This window comes from Monopterus albus, unplaced genomic scaffold, assembly GCF_001952655.1.
Source record: "Monopterus albus unplaced genomic scaffold, M_albus_1.0 scaffold18.1, whole genome shotgun sequence".
In the NCBI taxonomy this organism is placed as follows: Eukaryota; Metazoa; Chordata; class Actinopteri; order Synbranchiformes; family Synbranchidae; genus Monopterus; species Monopterus albus.
This window is the reverse complement of record NW_018127898.1, coordinates 555,146-577,306: the sequence shown is the minus strand read 5'-3', so window position 1 is coordinate 577,306 and position 22,161 is coordinate 555,146. Positions and strand designations below refer to the sequence as shown.

The 22,161-nt window shown below is 40.9% G+C and overlaps 2 protein-coding genes across 3 annotated transcripts in view; one reads left to right on the top strand and one right to left on the bottom strand.

Annotated features, from left to right (window-relative positions):
• The first annotated feature begins 3,452 nt into the window (after positions 1-3,452).
• On the top strand, positions 3,453-17,581 carry LOC109956044 (leucine-rich repeat neuronal protein 1-like). Of its 2 annotated transcripts, none has more exons than XM_020592837.1 (2): positions 3,453-3,505; positions 14,122-17,581. In XM_020592837.1, the coding sequence occupies exon 2, from the start codon at positions 14,356-14,358 to the stop codon at positions 16,501-16,503; it is 2,148 nt and encodes a 715-aa protein (XP_020448493.1). In that variant the 5' UTR covers positions 3,453-3,505; positions 14,122-14,355; the 3' UTR covers positions 16,504-17,581. The 2 variants fall into 2 exon arrangements, with proteins under 2 accessions (XP_020448493.1, XP_020448492.1); XM_020592836.1 differs by lacking the exon at positions 3,453-3,505 and adding an exon at positions 6,365-6,920.
• A 235-nt stretch (positions 17,582-17,816) lies between these two features.
• sumf1 (sulfatase modifying factor 1) overlaps positions 17,817-22,161 on the bottom strand; it is an 8,222-nt gene continuing 3,877 nt past the window's right edge. Inside the window, exons 4-9 of the mRNA XM_020593188.1 lie at positions 21,045-21,127; positions 20,694-20,816; positions 20,450-20,564; positions 19,370-19,483; positions 19,218-19,277; positions 17,817-18,423 (exon numbers count right to left, since the gene is read on the bottom strand). Coding sequence (XP_020448844.1) covers positions 18,322-18,423; positions 19,218-19,277; positions 19,370-19,483; positions 20,450-20,564; positions 20,694-20,816; positions 21,045-21,127 — 597 coding nt within the window. The 3' untranslated portion in view covers positions 17,817-18,321. The remainder of the gene's footprint in view (positions 18,424-19,217; positions 19,278-19,369; positions 19,484-20,449; positions 20,565-20,693; positions 20,817-21,044; positions 21,128-22,161) is intronic.

Below are 22,161 nucleotides of genomic sequence, written 5' to 3'. Positions count from 1 at the left end.
CTCATCACTGCTGTTCTCCTTCTACACCAACAATTAGACCTCAGAGGACACCTCTGCTAAACTCCAGAGGTTCGCAGATGACACGACAGTCATAGATTTTATTCGGAACAGTGACAAGTCAGGAGGTTGAACAGTTGGCTCTGTGGTGCAGTCATGTTCCTGGGTTCCACTATCTCCCAGGACATCAGCACCATCACCAAAAAGACACAGCAGAGGACATACTTCCTGCACCAGCTCAGGAAGTTCAAACTGCCCCAGGAGCTGCTGACACAGTTGTACAGAGGAATCATGGAGTCTGTTCTCTGGTCATCCATCACTGTCTGGTTTGGTTCAGCGACCAAACAGGACAGGAACAGACTCCATCAAACAGTTAGGACTGCAGAAAGAATCATTGGTGCTAGCCTGTCCTCAGTGGAGGACCTGTACACCGCATGGGTCAAAAGGAGGACAGAGAAGATTTCTGCGGAACCCTCACACCCTGGACACAAACAGTTTTAACTCCTCCACCTCTGAATGGTGCTACAGGCCACTGTACGCCCAAACAACCAGACACAAAGACAATTTTTCCCCCCAGGCCATCACACTGATGAGCCCTTAACCCATGACTGTATAACAGAATGACAACCCTCAGTGCAATACCTTGTAACTATACCTGTGTATATACTGTATGTATATATATATGGAAACTTCCATCTAAACTGTATATATATGCACATACATTTTATATACTTTTTAATCTTTGTAATGCACATTCCTTTTTTCTGTTTACACATTCATTTTCTTTTGTTGTTTTCACAGTCTTATCTTGTTTACTTGTCTACTTGTTTCTTTATGGAAGAACATTGAACATGTACATTGAGAGCCACTGTACCAGAGTCAAATCCCTCATGTGTTCAACACCAATAAAACGGTTTCTGAGTCAGATTCTGATTTACAATATCTTTAACAAGACGTTGTATTGTGGAGACATGCAGAAAAACATGCACAACTTATTTCATCTAACTGAATTTACTTAGAACCTTTCCACCTTCATCTCTGGAGATGCATCACAGCCTGTTTGGTTCCATGATCTCAGCATGCTGTGGATAATTATTTAATGATGAGACACAGATGATAAAGACAAAACTCTGTGCTGCCTCACTTTGGAAGAGAATTTATTATTTATTTCAGTCCTTTACCTTGATGGCACTTTTCCAGCCTTGTCTGAAATGTTGAGAAAAAAACTCTAACAATTTCTTCTCCTCCTTTACCAAATATCAGTGGGGTAAAAGATGCTGATGATACAAGACACTTAATTAATAATGTGTTTGGGCGATTAACCAAAAGGATTAATACAACTTTGTGATTAATGTACTTGTTTGTCTGAGAGGGACTATAAGAAGGATGGATAAATAAAACTGATTAGAAGAGAGGCTGTTATTGTATTCTGTTTTATCACAGTGGCAGACACAAGAACAATTACCTTTATGAATTTGTCTTTACATAAAGCAAATAAGTACAAACAGACATAAGTCGCACACACACATGCTTCAGAAACTATTCTAATTTTCGATGGGGCCAAAACAAATCAAGCAAGGCCTGTGTTTGACAAACCCAAATGAAAGCCAATCCCCAAGAGCTTCTGCTAAATTGCTTTGCTCAGGAGCAATTATAAAGGGATCTGTTGATTTTGTTGTTAAGTGGCTCTGATTGGTTGCGGAGTGGCGGGCTCTAATGTGGACGCTAATGCAAAGTGACACGTGTAACAGAAGTCAGAACCTCATCACTTCTGTGGCTATTAGGAAAGATTCTGATGAGATTTTTCACACTTCGGATCACCTTGAGCCTGACGCAACTGGATGCAAACATTCAACACCAACACTGCTGACAGAGCACTGCCTTACAGTTTTTTATACTGGATGGATAATCATTGAAAGCTTGGATAGAGCATAAAATTACACATATAGTACACAGTGTTCAGATCAAACCAATCCCAGATGTTTTCAACTCAACTCCCTCTAAAACTGGACAATAGATGAGACAGGGTAAACTTGATTAACTAGCCAGACCAAAAATCTAAAATCTTAGCTTAGCACAAGGACTAGAAGCAGGGGGAAACAGCTAGCCTAGCTCTGTCAAAAGGTAACAAAATATGCCTACTCATTTCATATATTATTTGTTCAATTCATACAAAAACAGTTGTAAAAACCAACAAACTGTGGCTTTTATTTGCCAGACAATTTTTTTGACTGGAAGTTGTTATTTCCTGGAGACATTTCTGGCTGCCTGGAAACCTCATACACCCAACCCCTTTCTCAGCTTTTTAACCTTTGCAAAAAGCCAGACTAGTATTTGTTATCCCCTGGCTTTCATAGTTAGCATAGCAATGTCAGTACTGAGCTTTTTTATTTCTTGGCAAGAAAGCAAATAAGCATATTTCCCAAATTTTTGAACAATTTCTTTAACTGTCTACATTATTAAGGTCTGATAATATGATATAGTATGATATAGATCCACTACATGAAGTCAGGAGAAAGCTACAGAGAAACCAATAAAAGTACCACCTATACACTTTGTTCCAATTCAATACACCAGCTCTGAGATAAATTTAACCTCAGCGTAGCTTATGATGTTCAAATTGTGTTGAGACTGAGAGGTGCTGATTCAACTCAGAAGGGAATTTATGAGGCTGTAGGTTGTGCAGCTGTTGTATTGGACTGCCTTATATTGTAAGGTGTTTCTGTTTCTGTGTCCATTCCCTGTCTGATGCCTTATTTGTTTCACTTGTCATTCTGCAGCTGAAGGAAGGGAGACAAAGATAACGACTTGGACTACCATGCCAAATATGGTATTAGAGTCAGGAAATTGAAATAAAAGTAAAATTGTCACTTTCCTCTAGAAATTGACAGTGTTTGTCATGTACATGTAAGGCTCTCTCTCTCTCTCTGTGTGTGTGTGTGTGTGTGTGTGAAAAACAACATCTGCAGTTTACCAGCAGTGTTTGCTCTGTTTGGGAGAAGATGGCAGTGGTATCAAGAATACTGTGATGGTGACATAATGTCACTAACAAGGTGACAAATGTGTTAAATGTTCAGAGGCAGGCATCTGTTCCAGTTACAGCTGAAGACAGCATCAAGCTGTTCAAATTAATGTCAATTAAAAGGAGATTTGATCAGGGAAATCAAATTAGAAAGTATTACATTTACCCGACTTAATTTATTTTAATAAAACTCTCTGTCTCTCTTGTGTTCTAACAGATGTTATTTAACATTTTTCCAAATAAACTGTGGGTGAGCTTGGAGGCATTACCAGCTCACTTGCAGTGAAGTTATGATAACATGTCTTTGTATGCCTTTGCCTTCTCAGCAGCTGCTTTGTTTTCATCCAGTATTCATCGAATCACTCCTCAGCACTTCTCATTTAAAATTCTACCCATTGACGACTGAAAACAAAATAAGGAAAACAACATCTTGCCTTCTCTTCAGCGGAGTGTGATGCCTCAGAATGATCAGAAGACGTGCAAAAGGTAAAATGGGGGCGTATGTTTGTGTGTGACTGGTTTTCCCAGATGGACATGTGGAGGGAGCTGTGTGATCGGAGATCTAATAAACCGGTAGATATGCTGCACCGCCTTTGCTGGGAGGGAGTTGTTGCCATGGCAATCACACCACATGCACTGCAGGTTAATGGTGGAAAATTATGATTTGCCAGTTGCAACTAACACAGAATGACTGCTGAATCAACTTTCAACTCTCTGTGGTGGCAGAACGACACGAATGGCGCCGGCTGTGCACTTTTTGGACACCACGAAGGCCTTTGAACAAGTTCCATTATTTGCTTCCGTCAAATTACAAATTTAAATTGTATTTGTATAGAAAGGTTTGCTTTATATTTACTCCTACATCACACTCAATCTACATTTAACCTTAATTCTACTAAAACATTCAAAAACACTTTTCAGATTAAGTAGAAAAGGCTTAAATATTCTTAAATAAGAATCAGGTAAATTTATTATGGCCAAAATATTTCAGGTTTACCCAAAACATTAACACACCCCATTTTTAATTTTCAATATGTCATATTTTCATTTTCATTTTTGAATTGAATGTATGTAAATTAAAAGACATAGTCTGAAGAGTGGGAGCCTGCTGACTGGTCGGGTACAGTTCGTCCACCCATCCTATAGAGCACCATAAAAATGACTTTGTTTCTGCTGGCTGACCAGGAAGTTAGCATCATCCCAGTTCCCTTGACAACAAACCAATGGGATTTTTCCATAGACTTTTGGATTATTGCAGAAAATAAGCTCTGTGACAAACAATTTGTGACACTTACATGTTTTGTTCAGCAAGATAATCTTCACAAGTGACCACAGCTTTTATGAGTTTTGAAGCCCAGATAGGATTACCAGAAGTAAAAAGCTATTGTTAGGCTATAAATTAATTATACCACTGTCCCATGACTTCAGCATCACCAACATGCCTTCCAACTTGTAATTTGATTTAGCCTGCTTACCTTTTCTTCAGAATCCTTCCCTCTTAGTGTGCCCTGATTTTGTTAGCGGCCACGGCTGTGTCAATTAGAATAGATTGCAAGTGCGTGAGTTTAAACATAATGAGGCTATAAAGTCAAAGTAGTTGGTAGATTAGTGTGTAAGCATAAACTTTATTGCCAAGTATCATCAAAAAATACAAGGAATGTGAGTCCAACCCAATGGCTCCTGTGTGTTTGGTGTGATGATGTGTAATATCCCAAACAGCCTCTGTAGTCTCATTTAGCCACTTATTAGCAACCGCCTTTATTAAAACACATAAAAACATTAAAAATCACCAGTGAGGTATTTACTTACATATTTTATGTCATAAAACAAAACATGAAAATGTATTGGCCTTGTGTTAACCACAGAACCAAAACCCATTCAAAAAAGCCACTGATTTAGGGGCGAGGGAACCAGAAATGCAAAAATGCTCAGTTCACTACTGGCACTACATTGTGAACACAAAATCTCAGGAGCTTGAGGGCCACAAACATCCACTCAAGGATGAAGTGATTAGATTTTAGTGGTCCAAAGTCAAAGGTCAAGGTCACAGTGACTTTCTTGTGAATGTGATACGATATGTGATATTTCAGGAACACCTTGAGGGTATTTATTCAAACCTGGCACAAATGTGTGGATTCAAGGATGATGTGACAAAGCTCTCTATAGCAATTTTCAGGCATGGGATACATAGCACTGCTGCCTTCATCAATCTGTTCTGTCATTCAGACATAGGTCACTTCAGACTTACCAATAAATGCGATATGTGTCATGCACGCATGTAATCTTGTGACTGCCTATTCAATAATGTGACTGCATGCAGTTCAGGCTTGTGCCCTGTTCATAGCAATATATAAAGGTTACTAGGTCTGACCTAATAAGATTGCTATCACAACTTTTATGAAAAATGGCCAGGTTTGAAAGGGGCTTATCAGTCCTCTGTACTCCCCAGTGTGCCCCGTTAGCACAAGACAGCATGTTTTTCACTGGAAGTAATTTCCTAGAATAATATGTCGATATGATGTAACTTATAGAATAGTACAATATAGTGATAACATACAACCATGGGGCGGTAATTCTTCTCTCTAGCTACAGTATGGATGTAGAACCAGCCTGGCATCTCCCAGTGCAGCAGTTCAAACAGCAAGTGATGAAACGTTGTCATTTTCACTGCTCCCCTAGAGAGAAAGGGAGGCGGAATGAGAGAAGAAAGAATCCAAACAAGTGACAGGTCTGAAAGAAAAGATGCATCTCTTTTTCACCATAGATTCCTGTGTGCAAGGGTTTGTTTGTGTGTGTATTTGTGTGGCTATTGTGAGGACTGCATTGAATTTGAGAGTAAGCAAATTTTGGGAAATTTTTTTGCCAGTTCTCACATTCAGACAATTTATTCAAAAGGCTGTTAGATGGTCAAGACTTAGTTTCAGGTTTAGGGTTGGGATTAGGTGATTAATTATGATGGTTATGGGTAGGGTAAGGGGTAATGAGTGTCTTCACATACAAACGTGTATGCATGGTATTACTCTTTCTGTTGGGACTGAAACCTGTTTATACACCCACATTATGGGGACTTGGCCTTCCTTATCGGTCCAGACAGCAGGTTCCCACCATGTAAATCACTGAATCTTAGGGTGACAGGTTATGGTCAGAGTCAGGGCTAGGGCAGGTCTCCAGGGAATTAATGTAAGTCGATGTGAAGTCCCTACTAGGAATGGACACACACATGTTTGGTGTGTGTACTATATGAAAGAGAAGAGAGAGAGAGAGAGAGAGAGAGAGAGAGAGAGAGAGAGAGAGAGACTATGTTATCCACTTAACTGCAAGCCATTACATTTATATCAACTCCATGGCACCCAGAAGTCGTTTAATATCCTCACCATAAAAGCTACGAAGTCTTCTCCTAAGTGATGGTAAATCAACCGGTTTTGTTGACATGACGGGTGATAAATAAAGACACGCGTTCAGCGACTGAAGGATTCAAACAATAAGATTTCGTAGGATGCCACTGGCTCCTTTCACTATCATTTGAACTTAGCAGCTCGTGGCCAGCAGGGTGGGACTTTTTTCCTGTGCTGGTGATGACAGAGCAGATGGTGAGGTTACCGGTCTGGGGACCACAGACGCGTTTCAGTCCAGCTGACCTGCACCACCAGGCAGCTGCTCATCACTGGAAGCTGTGCGCTGCAGCCTTTTCACCTCTGAAGTAGGCTATCGCTGGGTCTCCAACAGTGGAGCAGATCCCATTTTACAACTGAGGGGTGTTTTCCAAAGATAAGATCTACTCTTGTTGTTAAGGCTGATTAACAACAACCTATTCTGCACCACTCGCACATTATCCAATCAGTCTGCATGGGTCAGATACTGTAGCTCCAGTCTTTCTCGGAAAGGATACAGCGCTCCATGGGTAAGAATAATGTGTTTATTTTATACATGTGCTGAAATTTCGATGTATATGCCTTTAAAATATCTCAAATGATTTAATTAATTTCTTGCACGGTCGAAAGGGGTGAATTTCTCACCCTGTATAGAGAGAGAAACTCGTAGTGATTTCTTAATTTCTGTGTTTTAAGAAATGTGCTGACGATCAACAAAGATGAAATGAAATAATAACGCGTTTATCTGGTGAGGCTCCGCGTGCCGCGCGTGTTTCTAACGCAAATATAGCTTCAGCACAAACACTTCAATTAGACGGGAAATAAAATCTAACAATTGTTTGTATTTATCGATGACTGATTACACTACTGATCTCACATACCCACACACAGACACTATCTATCTATCTATCTATCTATCTATCTATCTATCTATCTATCTATCTATCTATCTATCTATACACACAGAGAGAGAGAGATCAGAATAAGAAACAAAGGAAACATTTGTGCACTTCAAACTACGTTATCCTCTTAAAAACTAAAATGTTGATGTGAGCTGTGAGTCTCTGAAAAGCTAATGAATAAATCTGCAGTCCTGGCAGTAGCCCTGACATTTCACTACACAGTGACACCGGCATCAAGTAACAATGTAGTGTAACATTTACACAAACTGCCGCATCACTCGCCAGTGCAGAGTGCGGCTCAAACAGCATGAGCAGCAACTGTGGGCTCTTGTGGTCCTTTAAACCTATTTAAGGGTCAGGGAATTGGTATATGTCTGAGACTGAGGACACAGGAGCAACGCAATTCAGTGTTTCTGCTCAGAAGTCTGTGTGTGTGTGTGTGTGTGTTGGGGGGGGTTGCATTGTTAGGGTCACCTTTGTCAAGTGGACAATACCTTATAACATCATATCACTTTCATCAAGGCACAGTGGTAGTCAAGTTACTACACCGTTTTGTTTACAATAGAATGTCACTGTCGTGTTTTCTAGTGATCTCAGCTGCACAACTTTGTGTAGTTCTAGCTTTAAAAATTAATAAAGGGAGACAATTGATCCAGATGTTACTCAATGAACCAGTGCTATGATAACTGAAGAGGCCTTGGCACCTTCCCACAATCTTCACAATGAATGCATAGTGACGTAGCTCCTCAGCAGGAGTGTGAGAACCTGCTAAAACAAAGGCACGACTTCATGTGTCTGCATGTGTTTTGGCAGGAGTCATTGTGGGTCAAGGGGCTAAACTCTGTAGCATGTGCATGTGCTGGTGCTGGGGTTCCCACAGTGGTGGGGAGACAGGGGTGCAACAGCTTGATCTTCTCCCATTGCTCTGAAGGGGAACATGGAAACATGGGCCACTGAAAGGTTTTGTTGGGACTGAGTCAGCTGTTTTGTCATCCTTTGTTTTATCTGCAATAAACCAAAAATGAATTTGTGTTATCGCTTTGCACACTATTTTTATTCTAGCTGGAGACTTTAATCATATTTTAAAATCTGTATAATACTTTTAAAAGGTTATTTTAAGCGTTTTGCTATGAAATCTTACAAGAATAATAGAATTTAAAAACAAATGGATCATTAAAGTTAAACAAAACTTGAGAAAACAACAACAACAACAAAAAATTATGTAGAAGCACATTTATTAAAGCGTAAAAGCACTGGCACAATAATTTAGATTCAGAGGTGAATTGGAAATGTACAACTGACCTTTGTGTTAGTATTCACCTGACATTAGAGACTTTTGCACCGTCAGTATGACTGATTGATGCTCCGGTGACAACACAAAGTATTGGCTTTTCACTGACACTAGCTGAAGTGGATGGGGGAGGAAAAAAATGAAAGCCAGAGAAGAAAAATTGTCTCAAGATCCATTTAAGTTCCGTGGGGAAATAAAGCATCCATATAGATTTGCACTAAATAGAAATACAGAGGCAGTATTCAGTGTAGCAACTTTTAAACCTTAATGGACTCTTGAATGAATGCAGCGCACGTCTTTAATTGAATACATAGTACTGAGTCTTTTCATTGTTCCTTCAGCCCTGTTGTGTTTTCACTTTCCTCCTGTGGCCTCCTAAATGAAGCATGGCTCTCCATCCTCTCCCTCTTTACTTTTTCTCTTCTTTCTGACTGAGTGGACATGCGTCCTTCTCCTCCTCCGCTCTACAACTCTGCCATCAGCAGCTGCAGCCCTGTGTGATCCGAAGTGAGACACTTGCATACTAATGCAGCGGGAACAGGATGTGTCTCAGGCAGGCCAGTGCAGTGAGGACATGGAGAAAACATCAGGCAGCACTACTCAACTTTCCTGCACCACATGAGCTCTGCATTGATACTGACCTGTCTGGGAAAACTGGTGGCTTTTTGCTGAAATCTGCAAATAAATTATTGCAGCATGTTGTTTGCTAATGTGTTTTTTTTTTGAGCATATGGTTGCACTTACTGGTGAGCATAACTATATCAAGCATGTGTGCTCTGTTATTTTATTAAGTGTTTTATGTTGCAGACGCTTTCTTGTATCAGTTGCTTGTTGCTGTATTCTTTTAGCTGCCTTGTCGCACTAATGGCTGCCTTCTCATATTTTCCCATTTGGTTATGAAACACATGCCGTTGGTATGGCCGTTGCTATGGTGATGGCATGTCTGCGAGTCTGCTGTGTGGCTGCCGATTCAGAAACACTGCTTGCATTTTGCACCTAGTGAAAAGAGCCTCAGAATTAGAGGGGGGAAGCTTTACCTTCTATGAAAAAATTATGTGATGAAAAACAGTATGCTATCAAGTGATGCTCTTCCTCGCCGCACCAACATCACATGACAGAGTTTAGTAATAATGCACTAAAAAGGTGGAAAATCAAGTTAATGGAAATGACTTTAAAACAACTTTAGAGACAGAATTTTGACAAGTCTTTCCAAACAAGAAGTCTTTGTAAACCTCTTCCACTGAAAATAGTGACTGCTGCCTGCACAGAGACAGATCTGCACAGCACAGAATTAAATAAAAATGTACTTGACTACAAATCTGTAGTTCTTTAGAGGCTCTGGTTTTCTTCACTGCTCTTTGTATCATCCACATATCCTCTCTTATAAATACAGTTATGAGGCCATAGCATTATGCAGACAAAGCTCATGACCCATAATTCCATCTTGGTCACGAGGTCAGTGATCCTCTGCCTGTTTATAATATCAGCTACTGTAGATATACTTTTATAGATGTTTGTGTTTTATGTTTAATGCATATGAGATTAAAACCTTATAAGGATTGGGTGAACAAAGAGAGTAAATCCCTCCTGCTGGAGGCTTCAATTCAGACAGTCAGCTGGATAATGCCAAGCTGTTGAGGGATTTTTCTGCTTCCTTCTAGTGGTCTGTGCATGCAGGCATGTCATAGTGTGTGAATCAAACTACTGCATACTGTGTATATTGTGACAGTTAAGAGACATATACAGTGTAGATAGAGTGCATACACTCACTGGCCACTTTATTAGGTACACCTGTACAGTTGTATGCATTTAAATGCAACACGTCTGCCTTAACATCTGTGTTTATGAAGCTCAAAATGTTTCAGGTTTTGGTGAAATTGTCATAAATGTATAAATTCAGTTATTATTGAGGTCAAAGTTAAAGGTGGTGTTGTACTGGACTACATTGTATTAAGAGATGTCTCTACATTTTTGTCCTCCCCAACTACATACATGAGAGGGTCAGAATATTACGAACACTTCTGAACATGTGTTGCATTGATGTGCATACAATTGTACAGGTACAATTGGGGGCAGCTGTGGCTCAGGAGGTAGAGCAGGTTGTTTCCTAACTGGAGGATTAATGGTTCAATTCCCAGCTTGTCCGGTTAACATGTCGAAGTGTACTTGAGTAAGACACTGAACCCCCAGTTGCTCCTGGTGATAACACTGATGAGTAAATGGGTGAATGGCCAAGTAGTGTGTAAGTGCTTTGAGTGTGCTGCAATGCATAGAAAAGCGCTATACAAGTATAAGACCACTTACAGGTGTGCCTAATAAAGAGGCTGGTGAGTGTGTGCATACTTGCATTGTAAATTTGGTTCCCTCTGGTCTGTCTTGTTTCAGCCAAGAGATCAGTAATAGTTTTTAAAGACAGTTTTGTGTAGTTTTGTTGCTACACAACTGGCCTGGTCCTGCTTTGTCAGTGAGAGAACTAATCTCAGACCCAACCTCTGTCGCATCCCAGAGAACAAGAGCTCGCAAAAGTGTTGTCCCATTGAAATGATTCTGTACAACATGATGCTATAACAAACCTCATTCCCTCTGAAATATGATCCTGTGAGACCCAGTTCTCTGCTGGAGTTTTCAACAAGCCATGCTTTGAGACAATAGTCAGGACTTTGAAGCACAATTCACGTCATTTCCATCAAGTAATATCATGCAGAATAGTCAGGACTTTGAAGCACAATTCACATGTCATTTCCATCAAGCAATATCATGCAGGTACCAAAATAACAATCTGCATTTACTTGTAGCAGTGATGAGGAAGGTGTTGTTTGCAAAGTATTTTAACAAATCAAGCAGGAATCAAATCCAGCCTGCTGTAAGAAATGCACTTGCACATCTGTGCATCCCGACAGTTAGATAGGTACTGTGAGGTTAATGGAAGTCAGAGGTTTAGTACTGTACTGCAAGAGATGACAGTCATGTCTCGAGAAGTGAAAGGAATTTGTTAATGAGTTGGGACAAATACTGTCTATGTGACAGTATGTTGACTCAAATATACGATATACAATGGTTCGTAGAAAATGCATAGATGCTTAAAAGGTTCAGGACACATGGATATGTTGTGGGCTATGGAAAAGATATTTGCACAGTGTAAATTATGTGTGAAGTTGATGTCTATGTATACTATAGAGAATCTAGAAGCAAATGGAGGCAGTAGGCAATGAAGTGATAGTAGCAGGCTTTTCACCAGTTTGACTGAAGTGGCTTGTTGCTCACCGATGAGATGTGTTTGGTTTACAAAGTTTTGCAGAAAAAAGGTAGTCTATCTGTAAGTATAAAGCTTAACTCCAACTGTTTCATTGGCTCTGGCCTGTGGCCAACAATATGTAGGTACCTGTGAGAAGCTTGGAAGTATGAATATGCATACTGCAGTGATTATGATACTGGTCAGACTCATCAGCAAAAAAATAACATATGTGCACAGCAGAGTTTCCTAGGGTCAATAAGGTCAATGCATACACACAGAGAAAGAAAGGTGGGAATGGATGCAGACCTTCTGCCAAAAACCTAACGACAGGTGCCTGAGTTTTACGACCACAGCATGAAATCAGTGATTACTCTGGCTGTCTCCTCTGATTTAATACTTGAACAGTGCAACACTCAAGCAGTGCAAAGAAAGGACAGACAAAGACATATTTTGCCATATATCTATAAGTGAGTAGCTGTTTGAAAGACATGTGAATGGATCATCTAACAGATTAAATGATTTATGATTAAAGGCAGAATGAAGTGCTTTGCATTCAACAGTTATTTCCAGTCAGGATGTATGAATAGAGTCAGGAAACTGTTTGGGTCCTTGCTGCCACATTTCAGTCACACCGAGGAAATCAGTTAGATCAGTCTGAGTGTGACCGGATGATTGCAGACACCAGCCACCTGATACCAGGTACTACATGCTTTCTTGCTCAAAGAGAGACAAACCCTTAAAACCCTTAAACTTTCTGCCATATATTTTCTGTATTTGATTTACCTCCTTTGAAAACAGTTTTTTGCCATGCTGTGCAGCTCTTCTGGTGTGTTACATTTCTAGAAACAATCTCACAATGTTAGTTTTCTGCATAGTATAGTGTTCCTGTTCTATTTGTTGAGCTGTTCTTCATGCAAATATGGATGAAAAACTGTGAGAATGTGTCAACACATCACTGGGTGTGAACACATGAAAGGAAAGTGAAAAGAATCTATATCTGTTTCATGTTAATATCAGTTTTCGTGTGAAACTAAATGCACCCAGCTCTTTCTCTCTATCTCTGTCACACACTCACACAGACTGGATGCTCAATCTCAGTTTATTTATAAGGATAAATGCAAATTCTGAGTGAGTCAGACATGAGGCTGACACTGTGGTGTTTAGCTTGAGCTGAGTGAGAGAAAGCCAAGAGTTTCTCTTTCTCTTGCTAACGGAAGCTATTATACAAGCTGATTATTCTTTGGGGTTTTTTAGATTAATTGATATTCATGAAAACATTTTAAGATTTGTTGAAAGAAAATGATGACTGCTTCTTCATTGTCAAATCTGCTTGTGGAAACGAAGTCAATACGTGTCATCCCCACAGATCTATCTAAGAGTTGGTGTTATGAATCAAATTACAGCAAAAGTGTAAAATATGATAATTCCTTTGGGAGCTCAGACTGTCAGTCCACTTTAGTCTCTCTGCTTATCTTGGTTTGACAAAACTGAACCTGTGCACAGCCAAAACTAAATTCACTTGACATCTGTATGTCTCACGGGTCTGCATCGTAAGTAGTGAGTGATTAACAGTGAAGAGCACACATTCCCTGTATATTAAGCCTGTTGTGTAATGGGCTCACAGTCAGAACTGCCGGCTGTGCCCAACACAGGCACTCATTCAAGTGGATCGCTGACACCAAGCCGGGATGCAAATAATCTCTACAGCTCTGAGAGAAAAGCGAGTCATATTCTCCGAAGAGACAGATACAACACACCAGGGAAGCAGCGCTAATATCAATCCTATCTTCTTAGATACTGGCAAATACAGTTTGTACTGTTTCATAAAAGTCCATCCTTTTACTTCCAAGTTCATGTACCTGCTAGGGTAAATAGACTTTTTTGGTAATGGAATAGCTAAATTTTATATATGTTGTGCAAAGGGTTGAGATTCCCATGCTGTAACAAGTTACTGTCTTTACATATCTAGAAACGGAACCTGCAATCAGCACTAAACAAAGAGTTAGTGAAGTAGTTCTTGGCACCCACGGCCGCACCCAATTTTATTCCAGGTTTTTCTGAAGCCAGTTATTATTATACTTATCAAACGGTGTCTGTACGAGCTCCTTAAAAAGCAGAATTGAATGCTTACACAATTGCAGGGCAAGGTGACAAATTTGACAAATTCATTCTACCATGTTAGACATATTAAGTTAGGTCCCCTAAATATCCGGTACTTTACCTTTTTACACTCAGATAATCAGAAACTTTGTATGTCTATGTTACATGCTTCAACAATTGTCTTGTTCTTTGTTTTTGCTTAGGTTTAAACCTCCTGGTGTGGAAGTGAGGTGTTGAAGTGAAGTCTGGACCAGATGTTCTTCAGACCAGCCTTCTGCAAATGCTTCCCTCTGGCTTAGAAATCGTCACTCTGTAAAGGGCCTTAAGCAGCTAGCTAGCAGCAAAGGAGACTTAATGCTCACAAACCTTCCATTCATACCTTTCTCCTGAACACTGACTCTCATCTAAACTTTGTGTGAGCAGAGAGAGCAGGCAACATGGCTCTCAGCTCTCTGCTTTGGCCTCCTTTAATCTGGATGTACATGGGATTGCTTCTTTCCTTTCTGTCACCCATACATGGCAAAGAATGTCCTCGTTTGTGCATATGCGAGATCCGACCTTGGTTCACCCCCCAATCAACCTATAAGGAGGCAGTTACAGTGGACTGCAATGATTTGAGGCTCACACATATCCCTACCAACCTGTCAGCAGATACCCAGGTGTTATTGCTCCAAAGTAATGCCATCTCACACATCAGTGGAGAGCTGGAGGCACTGTTCAACTTGACAGAGTTGGACCTATCTCAGAACAACTTCAGCACTGTGGAAGCAGTAGGCCTCACAAGTATGAGCCACCTGACCACCCTGCATCTAGAGGAAAACCAGATCAGTCAGCTGCAAAACCACTGCCTGGGAAACCTCTCTAACCTTCAGGAGCTCTACATCAACCACAACCAGATAAGCTCAATCTCTCCTCGGGCATTTGCAGGCCTGCACAGTTTACTGCGTCTTCATCTTAACTCCAACAAGCTCCATGTCATAGACAGTCGCTGGTTTGAAGAAACACCTAACCTTGAGATCCTCATGATTGGGGAAAACCCTGTCATTGGCCTCTTGGACATGAATTTTAAGCCTCTAGGAAGCCTTAGGAGTCTGGTTTTGGCTGGCATGGATCTCACTGATGTTCCAGCAAATGCATTTGTAGGTTTGGATAGCCTGGAAAGCATTTCTTTCTATGACAACAAATTGGTCAGAATCCCTCAACTAGCCCTTCAGAAAGCTCCCAATCTGAAATTCTTGGATTTAAACAAAAATCCAGTTCACAAAATCCAGGAGGGAGACTTCAGGAACATGTTACATCTGAAGGAGTTGGGTATCAATAACATGATGGAGTTAGTCTCTATTGACCGCTATGCTCTGGACAACCTACCAGAACTGACGAAACTGGAGGCCACAAACAACCCCAAGCTGTCTTATGTACACAGGTTGGCCTTTAGGGACATGCCCTCACTGGAGAGCCTGATGCTCAACAATAATGCCCTCACTGCCCTTTACCAGCACACTGTGGAGGTATTGCCAAATCTGCGGGAGATCAGTCTGCACAGCAACCCCTTGCGCTGTGATTGTGTCATTCAGTGGATGAGTTCTAACAGGACCACAGTGCGCTTCATGGAGCCCCTGGCCATGCTGTGCTCCTCCCCACCAGAACTCAGAGGCCAGAGGGTTCGAGAGCTAAGGCTGCTGGAGTCTACTGAGCAGTGCCTCCCCCTCATATCCCATGATTCCTTCCCCAGCCACTTGAACTTAGAATTGGGCATGAGCATCAGTCTTGACTGCAGGGCTATGGCTGAACCAGAGCCTGAGATCTACTGGGTGACTCCTCTTGGGATGAAAATCAGTATAGACACTGTGTCAGAGAGGTACCACCTGAGCAGTGAGGGGACCCTGAGAGTGTCTCATGTGCAAGTGGAAGATTCTGGTCATTACACCTGTGTGGCCCAGAACCCAGAGGGGGCTGACACACGTGTTGCTACCATCCGTGTAAACGGCACCCTACTTGACAGTGTCCAGGTGATGAAAATCTACGTCAAGCAGACTGATTCCCACTCCATTCTGGTGTCCTGGAAAGTCAACTCGAATGTCATGTCCTCCAATCTGAAGTGGGCCTCAGCCACCATGAAGATCGACAACCCACACATTACCTACACAGCTCGCGTCCCTGTAGACGTTCATGAGTACAACCTCACACATCTTCAGCCTGCCACTGAGTACGAGGTATGCCTAACGGTCTCCAACATTCACATGCAGATGCATAAGTCTTGCGTTAATGTGACAACACGCAGCGCCACCTTTGCCCTGGACCTGTCAGACCAGCACCCGAGTGCAGCTGTGCTCGCTGTCATGGCAACCATGCTGGCTTTTCTCAGCCTGACAACTGTGGGCATCTACGTGGCTCGCAGATGGAAGAGAACAAACTACCACCACTCTCTGAAGAAATACATGCTGAAGACTTCCTCCATACCCCTTAACGAGCTGTACCCTCCGCTCATCAACCTGTGGGAGGCTGACGGTGAGAAGGACAAAGATGGCTGCACCGAGGGGAAGCCTTCCCCTGTTGACACAACACGTAGCTATTACATGTGGTGAAGCTTTAGTAAGGAGGCCTAGCTGCCTCTCCAGCAGCACAAAAAGACACACTTTTGCCATTTTGGTGCAAAAGTTGAATAAAGTTGCAAATGTTTTTTGTATTCTCAGCTTTGCTAATAAGAGGCAGAGTGATCAAGGACAGGATTTTTATTAGTATAGCGTATCGCCTTTGTTTGATTCTTCCCATCTCTTAATCGTTTTGGACTCCCTGGGATGGCAGCTGTATTTAGCCTCTAGGTTGTCTTAGTTGCTATGCTCTGTTTCTGTGGTGCATTTTTTGACTCCCTTTCTTTTGGGCAAATAATCCAGCAGCAGGGTCATCTTGCAGCATTATTAAGTAGAGATCAGTGTTTCTTTCTCTGTTTGTAAAACAGGCCATTTGTTGTACACTGATAGATAACAGAGTTTGTATTAACTTCAATTAAAAAGCTGACAGTGGGGTTTATACTTGTTAAACTGTCTGCTGAATGTTAGCAAATGTGCAGTAATGTTGTATCAACTATATGTTTAAACTTTCTGATTTAAATTGCAAGATAATAGGATTTTAGTTGGCTGATAAATGTGATGGTAGTGCTAGAAATACAAATGTTTGTTAAAATATTTCATCTTTTTTACTAAGGTGCATTAGAAACTTTTCAACATTCCCCATTTACTCACATATTTTGCTAGGTATTCTTTTGCTAATTGCTTAGTTTATTATTTTCAGATGCAATGTGTATCCCGAAGAAGTCAAAATAAATCATTTTGACTGTTTTGCAGATATATGGTCTTTTTTTCAATTTGTTCCTGTCCTACAGTTATTTTATCTTTTCAGTTTAGACAGGCACTCTCACCCCACTGAAGCCTGCTGCTGGTTTCATGTGGATTCAGGCACAGAGAGGAACTTAAACCCATCTCAGTTCAAAACAGACTCAATCAGCTTTACACTATCACAGTGCTGAACCAGCCTTACAGAGCTTAATCTGTGTTAGCTTAACTTCTCACCATGGGTATGTACAACCATGTACAGTACATACAGTAAACTCTTGAAACCATATATTAGATACAGTATTTGAGCATGTGCTGCACTCTGGTGGATGCTGTTCACCACAGCTACATATTGAAACAGTTGAAAATAATGATAAACGATGAGTGATGATAAAGCATCTAAACCTGAAGTCTTCCACATGTAAACTAACATAAACCTTTTGAATCAAATCAAGACAAAATGTGTTTTTTAGTTAGTTTTTCTTCTTTTTCTATGAGCCGAGAAAATCGAGTCCTTTTCAGACAAAGAAATTACAGTCAAAATAAACAAAGGAATCCAGATTAATAAAATCACAAGCATACATACACACACACATTTAAAATAACTACAGTAACCCTAAATGTACTGTAATTATACATTAAGAATTTACTTTGAGTTAATCACAACCAGCCCTTCGATGATAATAACAGCCAATAAGATTTCTGTTCACATTTACCGTATAAGATCACACTGATGTTTGCTGCTCAAAAGCTCTGACTCAGCAGAAACGCTGACTTCAGTTATTCAGGTGTCTCTCATCTTTGCTGACAGGTGTAAAGAGAGCGGAGATGAGAAAACAACCTTTTCTATTCATTTATTTAAAAAAAAATAAAATCACTAGAATATATTTGGAAAATGTAAGGATTCTGAGAATATCTTAGTAGGGCATTCTCAACTCCAGTCAATTTGAATGGCTTTTAAATCCATTTCAGAGGCATGGTAATGCGATGGCATGTAAACAGTACTGCACTTTAATTTCCAGTAGCTTCCAGTACTGGAGTTAGGGGGCAGCTGGGGCTTGTGTTCAAAAGTCATCGTTGGTCTTGAGAGGCACAGCGAAAACCGAGATTAGAGGCTGAGCTGTCCGGAGTGTTCTGGCTTCGGGCTGCACATCGGTATCTGTAACAGTAAGACTGGAAGAAAGAAGAGAGAAACATTTACTGTCAATAAATTAATTTTTCTCTGGAATCTGGTCTGTAACAGTGTTTAAAAAACACAAATTATGGCAGCACATTCAGTGTAACACTTCTAATTACTCACTGCTTCTGAGAAAAGCTTACTTTATTATTCATCTTGTATTTAGTCTGTGTATATCCCCAAAGCATGTGTGACTGTTGCCCTCTCCTCCCTCACATGGTTTATTCACATAAAACAAACAGACCTCTGTTCTTAGTACTTATTTTGTATGCAATTAGTCAGATTCCCATGTCAACCAGTGCCTGTGGCAAACAAACAGGAATGGTCACCAGTGGGTGGCTCAAGTGGTGCTGCAGATAAAGTAAATGTGTTGGTCTGAGTTCTCTTGTAGTCTCCATAAACGTTATGACATAATTTTTTTCTTAGCGTCTTATCCTGCCTGGTGACTGTGCATGCACTGGCACAGAAAGTACCTTAGCCTCACATACTGTGCCAGAAATCAAGTGAAGAAAAACAGAGACCTCCCCAACTTGTTTTAGAAATGCTGATGTTTACACCACTAGTGAGGGCTGGCTTGTTTTCACTGATCTACTCTCATCACAACCCCACCCCGCTGTTCACAAAAAACAGCCTACAAAACAAGCCATTAAAACAGCTTTAATATATCATTAAGCATTTAGATTGATGTTTCTAATTTCACTTTTGACAAGCTAGACTTTGAACTTCATCTATTGATTTACTCTAAAGAGAATAATTAGCATCAAAGTGCTCAGGTGCTTGTCTTCTTTACCTTGTGGCACATGTATGACCCTCCCTTCTTCACTTTATCTGTGCCTGAAGGTGGACCTTTCTGAAAGGGGGGAGGAGGAGGAGGAGATGAAAAAATATCAAAGGAAGCGTGAACCTGGGAAATTCAAATGCACAGTGGTAATGTGTTCTTACTGGGTTGTGTTGCTGGTCTGTGGTGTGATGCACAGCCCACCAGTCTGAGGTCCATTCCCATGCATTCCCCACCATGTCATACAGGCCAAAGCCATTGGAGGGAAAAGACATCACCTGTAGGATATACAAGAAAAACATACCACATGAATGCAGGTTCTACTGAAGAATTTTATTAGGACCAACTATTAAGAACACTGTTTATTCAAAAAAGCATGACTCTATACTGTATATATGTTCTATGGCTGTATGTACTACTGTATGTGCATATTTTATGTTTGGGCATGTGACAGAAAGACAGATGTGCAGCTGTGGCTCAGGAGGAGGAGCAGTTGTCCCCCAAATGGAAGGTCGGCGGTTTGATCCCCATTCTCCCCAGTCTACATGTTGAAGTGTCTCTGGGCAAGACACTGAACCTCAAGTTGCTCCCGATGGCCATACCAACGCTTTTCAGGGACAGCACCATCATCAGTGTGTGTGTGTGTGAGCTGGCGCAGCAGATGGCTGCCTCAATTCTGTACCAAAAACAAATTCCTTGTGTGTGTACATACTTGGCCAATAAAAGTGATTATCATTTTAACTTGGTGTGCAATCAGGGTTTCAGGTAGTTTCATCTGTTCTTCATTGTTTTTTCTACTGACTCATATACTGCTGAGACAATTTTCCAGTCTCCTGTGGCTTAAATCAGACAACAAAAAAAGCAGGTAGGATTATAATAATTATACTGTATGGTGTTATCATAATGATGAGTAGTAAATATAACTGCATTTTGAAAAACTCTGAGTGCACACCTTCATGATTGATGCTTCTAAAATTGAGGCTTTAAAGCTCCCCCTGTGGAGTATGAGACTGGATTAATATTATCTAATGGGTTGTTCTTTGGAAGTCCTGAACTCTTGGTGTGACTTTATCAACTTCTGAAATGAGCTCTTATCTCCAGCACCTTTCATTTCCTGGAGACTCGATAGGCGGTGGCTCATTTATAAATCTGTTTCCGGTTTTGTGACAATGGCTCATTCTTCTTCCTCACCAACCTGAAATAAGAACCTAACAAGCCCAAACTATGGCATCTCTCTGACATACAGGTGAGGTTTTGATGTATCCATCCTCTCCGGAGTTATGGCTGGGGAAATCCCCTTGCCAGAGGTTGGCGTAGTGTTGTCCTTTAGGGTTCAACTTGTTTCCCCAGGGATAAAGTCTACATGCAAGAGAAGCAGAACAGCAGAACAGGAGATTTCTGGACACACGCTTTACATACAATACTACAAATGCACATAACCAAACATACTTGCATATTTTACAATTTCTTCATTCGTAAACAGCACACCTGTCTCTGAGGCCACCCCTGCAGGCATATTCCCATTCAGCCTCTGTAGGAAGTCTCTTGCTGGCCCAGGAACAGTAGGCGACAGCGTCCATCCAGGACACATGAATAACTGGATGGTTCAGCCTACAAAAACAAGTTTAAAGTTCATTACTGAGCTGGCATTAGACTGATCATGATTGGCCTTTGACAAACTATAATAAATAAAAGCAACAAAAGAAAATAAATAAAAGTAAAAATAAAACATAGACTAAGATTTGCATTGTGATGGATATTCAATATTAACATGACAAAGAATATGTATTTTTGAAAACATTGAGGGTTTTAGTATATCGAGTAGTGGGGTCTTTCTACCTGTCTGTGATGTTGGAGTCTGGCCCCTCAGGGTGCCTCCAGCTGGCCCCTTTGACCGGTAGCCACCAGGGGGCAGCAGCCACCTAATAACAGTAAAGTTAAAGTTATTTTTGTTTCACATGATTTGAGTAGTGGGCAGCACAGCGGCGCAGTGGTTAGCACCGTTGCCTCACAGCAAGAAGGTTTTGGGTTCGGGCCCCACCCGGGACTTTTCTGTGTGGAGTTTGCATGTTCTCCCTGTGCTTGCGTGGGTTCTCTCCGGGTACTCTGGCTTCCTCCCACAGTCCAAAGACATGCAGCTTAGGTTGATTGGTGTCTCTAAATTGCCCATAGGAGTGTGTATGGTTGTTCATCGATGTGTTAGCCCTGCGATGGATTGGCGCCCCCGTGACCCCGTTCAGGGACTAAGCGGTAGAAAATGAATGAATGATTTGAGTATTCTCTTACATACCCCCTTCAGGGTTCATCTAGAATTGTCAGTGGTGTAGTGCAATTGTACTAATGGTTTCCAGTTTGCCATACTAATGGGCACACAGCACCTTCTCTAGCACATGCTCAGGCTGCACATGACAGCTGAGATGAAACAGTAAATCCCCTGCTGTCTGGGTTTCGTCTGTGGGAGGTCTGCTGTGTTCTGCCTCTCACAAGCACATTCAAAAGTTTTAGAAAACTATATGTCTTCATGTCTATGTAAAGCTAAAAATATGTATACTTATGTATGCACAACCCAAGGCTGGTATGTTTTCTGGGTACATGATATTACAGTATAATACTCTATAAATGTTTAAATAAATCAAGGTGGGAGAAAGATTAAAATATCATATGAACAAAATGACAGACACACAATGTAGAAATAAAGAAACACACACACAGGCTATTTGATTATATATTCTCAATAAACACGTAAACATGGTCTTTTATTCTTGTTTTCTAAAAGCGTTGCCTCACATGGCTTTATGTGCTTGTTTTTGTTGTTGTGTTTCGCCGCATCCACCCTGATAAAAACTGGATTTCATTCAATGCTGTAGGCACATTTTGCTGTTGGCAATGACTATATGTTAACTTAGGAATATTTACTTTATTAAATGGTCTGTATTTTATATAGCACTTTCTCACA